This window comes from Nelumbo lutea, chromosome 8, assembly GCF_056320005.1.
Source record: "Nelumbo lutea isolate HS-2025 chromosome 8, American lotus-T2T, whole genome shotgun sequence".
NCBI classification, from domain to species: domain Eukaryota; kingdom Viridiplantae; phylum Streptophyta; class Magnoliopsida; order Proteales; family Nelumbonaceae; genus Nelumbo; species Nelumbo lutea.
The window spans coordinates 49,675,511-49,680,084 of NC_142691.1; the positions used below are offsets into that span (position 1 = coordinate 49,675,511).

At 36.8% G+C, this 4,574-nt stretch overlaps 1 protein-coding gene across 1 annotated transcript; it reads right to left on the reverse strand.

Moving 5' to 3' along the window:
- Positions 1–833: 833 nt before the first annotated feature.
- LOC148844105 (putative glucan endo-1,3-beta-glucosidase GVI) lies at positions 834–2,770 on the reverse strand. Its single transcript, XM_088958856.1, has 2 exons — positions 2,232–2,770; positions 834–2,044 (listed from the first exon to the last, which is right to left on the reverse strand). The coding sequence occupies exons 1-2, from the start codon at positions 2,299–2,301 to the stop codon at positions 1,098–1,100; spliced, it is 1,017 nt and encodes a 338-aa protein (XP_088814982.1). The 5' UTR covers positions 2,302–2,770; the 3' UTR covers positions 834–1,097.
- Positions 2,771–4,574: the final 1,804 nt, after the last annotated feature.

The window sequence follows — 4,574 nt, forward strand, 5'->3', positions numbered from 1 at the left end:
TGTGTTTAAGGCTACGTTTGGTTGTAGGGCAAATAAATTTGTATTGTTGCAAAATCATGATAGTGCAAATGATTTGGATGTAAATTTCTATTAAAATTTTTACCTTATTTTGTTGATTTCACTACAAATAAAGTAAAACACAAAACAAAATTAAATCAGAACTTGAATTTTTTTTTTATTTGCACCCCCATGCATTTGTATTAGTACAAATAAAATTGCAATGCAACCAAATACAGCCTAATTTTTTTAGTCCCTTGGAATCATAATATATCACCTCTAGCCCCTTAACTCTAATCTCACGGATGATAACCTCAATAATAAAATATAGTTCAAGTAGGTGTGCTTTCACCTCTGATGTTGTGATGCCATCACTTGTTAATTAATATGTTAATGGCAGAATTATTACAAATTGACAAGGAGGGCTCGGTTGGTATTTGGTAAGCGGATTATGAAATATTACTGGCCAAGCAACAGCTCATAATTCTATTACTATCAATCAATCAATTTGAAGAGCCCAAATCTTGGGCCTGGACTCAAAAAGGCCCATAGATGGGTTTCGGGACCATGATTAATGGGTTGCTTATCCCATTCCCATGTTTCGAGTTATGTGACTTATAACGACCCAGCCAAGAGGCTGAGCCGCTTCTCCCTCCGGGTCAAAGGGATCAATCCCATCGTACAGAAAATCGATAACCCATTAAATGGTTTAGATGGGTCGGCATTCGACAAGTTGTTGATCAAATAAAATCAATGGGATTTTGTAATAGGACGAGTCAGAGCAGAGGTTCATCCAAACCGGAATTGTAGCCGGATCACCGGTCCAATCAAGCCCATTTTGCAACTTAATAATAAAAAACTACATTTTGCAAGCGACATATGGGAAGAACATTGAGTTTGGTAGGTATCAATCAATCTCAATTTGAACAAATTTTGCCAACGACAAATAGGAAGGACATTCAGTGACTCCATTCCCACTACCACCTTCAAGATGAGAGAGAGAGAGAGATCACACTGGGGCAGGATCTACTAGGCCAACCATTACCATCCATGTGAAGGTCTGCCAAACTTGCTTCACCTTTATTTTCTCTCTAATGTGTCTAAGAAAAATTAACATGATACACTTCAGTCATATTAGGATAATAGATCCCAAAATTTTGTTCTTCTCCTGCAGGCTTCAAGTTTTCATTGAATATGGCAAACAGGTAGGTCTCTAAGGCCTTCCCTGGCCTCCTTGGTGTCCCTGACCCTGCTGAGACATGCCCAATCAAGTTGTTAATATAACTTCGAGCATTGGCCGTCGTCGCTATGTTGCCATTTCCGGCCGACGGCCATCCGGTCTCCGAAACAACAACTTCAACATTTGGACCGCCGGCCTTCTCCAGTGCTGCATATACTGCATCAACCATAGCGTAGAAGATGTTATCATACCTAAGTGAGCCATCTACTGTCACCACATTTGTTGATGTGAGTAATGCATAACCCAACTGGATGTTTTTAGAGTCACCATTGTAGGCAAAGTAAGGGTACACATTAACAAGCAGAGGACTCTGATTGGCCTCTAGGAACACTGTGATAGGTCCCATTGGAGAAGCAGATTCTGAGAACACCCCTTGAGAAGGAGGGTAAGATGATGCCAAAACTTGCATTGAAACACAAGTAGTGACTGGGATTGAGAGACCTGCCGCTTTCAATGCACCATCCAAGTTCTTCATTGCTGGAAGAACATAGGCTGCCAATGGCCCAGGGATGACCTCATTGCCTGCTGATATATACTTGAAGCTCACTGTTGATGCATAAGGTATTACATTGGTTCTGACCCAGTTTGTGGCAACGGATGCATCAGTTGAGAGCTGTTGAAGATCTTGGTTTCGGACTCCGACGATAACCTGTAAACTGGATCCTTGTAAAGCCTTCAGAACGTCGGCGTTGGGATCGAAAATTCGAACGTTTTGGATGCTCCTTGATTGCAATAGGGCTATGACTTTGTCTGGGGTTGGGAGATTATCACCCAACAATCCATAGTTAACACCAACTCCTTGAATTCCTTCATCACCAAATCAAAGAAGGAAAAACTTAAAAGTTAGAATTAGAAAAGAATATAAGGATTCGGGAACAAGAACAAATGATGATGTGTTTGGGACACCCATAAGGCGCGCATGAACCATGAGAATTGCTGCTAGAAATTAAAGAGGATATGATGAGTTCTGTAAATAAAAGCAAGAAGATCATACCTGTTGGCTGAGTAACAAGAAGGAACACCATAATTGTGAAGAAGAGGCACAGATGAGCCATGGAAGCCATGGAACTAGAGTAGTTATATTTCTCTTACTCCTGTTAGTAGGAACCCTGCTTTGAATTAATCAAATAAATATAGCAGAAGAGTTTGAATTCTCTTCTTTACGGAAAATGGAGAGAATATTAGTAAGTTGAGCTACCTAACCAAGTTAGCTTCTAATACCCATCACCAAATAGAGACAGAAAAAATAAAATAATGTTGGATTAAGTTTGGCTTGCAACCAACCCTTTGTCCTCTATGATATTTAAATGAATATTGGAGAATCAAGAGAAGAAAATTGCAGCCTTCCTATCTTCAAAATCGAAGTCAATAGCAATAGTGAAGATGGAAGGTAGAGAGTCCTGCGCTATATCCAACGCTCTTGAAAACGGCAGCTCTCAACTCTGTTTCCCTATGTTGCTCCTTCTCACAGGAGTCCAGTTTTGCAGTAATTAATATCAACTAAAAGACTATGTTGTTTGATAGAATTACTGTTTCTACATGAAACGAAGCGTTTTGAGTCGATCAATTCAAAGCAAATAGATGTTGTATTTCTCACTAATTTTGTATTGATTAATCCAAAACGTTTCAGGTAAAAACAAAAATCCTATCAAACACAACCTAATTTTTGGTGACCCTTGTGGGAACATAGGCGATATTTGATGTTGAAGTAATTTCGGTTTCAGGGTCACATCAGTGTCAAGTAAGAATACTCTTGCCAATGGTTGAAAATCATGTTTGTTAAGAAACATTTTAATTATTTGAAACAAGAATACCATGCAATGTATTGGGTTTCCCTTTCACATGATACGCATTGGGTGTGTGATTGAAAAAGTTTATATTTTAACCAATCTTCAAATGAAAAGGGGATGTTTTTGTAACACTTCTTTCACATGGAACTAGTTCTATTCTCCAACTTGATATAGAACCAAATGTGTTTAGCCATGGGTCGACTCATGATGTCATAAATATGTTAATAAAATATTTAACATATAAAATATTGGTTTTTATTCTTTAACTAGTCAGGACTCGTTCAATGTACGGGCTTCATTTATAAGCAAATTTAAGAATGGAGCTCTATGACACTTTCAATTAAGTGGTGTCATTTAATTTTTTTATTTTTAAATAGATTATAATTTTAAATGGATGTGGATATAATGTAAATATATCTTAATGTATTTAAAACTATAGTTAAATTAAAATGGATATAGATATAAATAAAGTTAACGAATTTTAGGCAATTTCATGGATTAATGGAGAGGAGAGAGAATTAGTGGCATGAGTTATTGAAGGAGAGAGTTAATGACATACTTAATGATAAGAAATTATTAAACGAGTTAATGGAGTAAAAGGAAAGAGAGAGATAATGATGAGTTAAGGAGTCTTAAAGATGATTGATTCACTTGAGTTATTTTGTTAAATTTTAAAATTAGACAATTTAAAACCACTAGAAAAAAGATGGGGAAATTTCTTGACCCTAAAATTAGATAATTCAAAATTAAACACAATTTGAAAGTTAAGGGTAATACAGAAACACGTTTTGAATCTTGGGGACTGACTTGACATAACCCCCAAAATTCAAGGTATTGTTCAAGAATTTTCCCAAAAGGATAAATGCATTTTGAGAAAAAACCAGAAAGCAGGGAAGTGTAGCAATTGAGGCTTTTTATCTATCATCTTCATTTTTGGGGAAAAGACTTTTCTCGAGTCCAGTCTTTTAACTCTTTATTGGAAATAATGCCAAAACCCCTCTTCCAAACTCTAGAGCAAAGTTATATGGTGATGAACCGCTTCCTCACTCAAGCAAGGAAAATGAAAGGGCAAATATCTTAAAAGCATCCCTAAATCTTAGGAAATTGACTTATTCACAGTATCCCTATTGTTTATACGTTGATTTAAAGTACCCCCAAGTTTTTTGACACTTGACTAAATTCTCCTACCGTTATCTTCATTAACGAAAAATGAAAAAAGATTATTTTATCCATCATTCTTCTTTAAGTTTTATAATGAAACATTTGAAAATTTTCAAATCTGCAAACACAAGTTATAAATCTCAACTCTCACTTTCTCTCTGATCTCCGTGCTCTATTGCAATGAACGAAAGCTATAGAAAAATCTTCCAAATTTGCAAACCCAGTCTCTAAGACTCAACTCTCGCTTTCTGTCTCCATCTCTGTGATTTGTTGCAGCAAAACCGAATCGGACGACGGACATTGAGAGAGATGTGAGAGATGAACTCTCAGTTTTTCCAATCAGCTTGTACTGCAATTCCAACGTTGACTGCATTTGTGAATCCTCC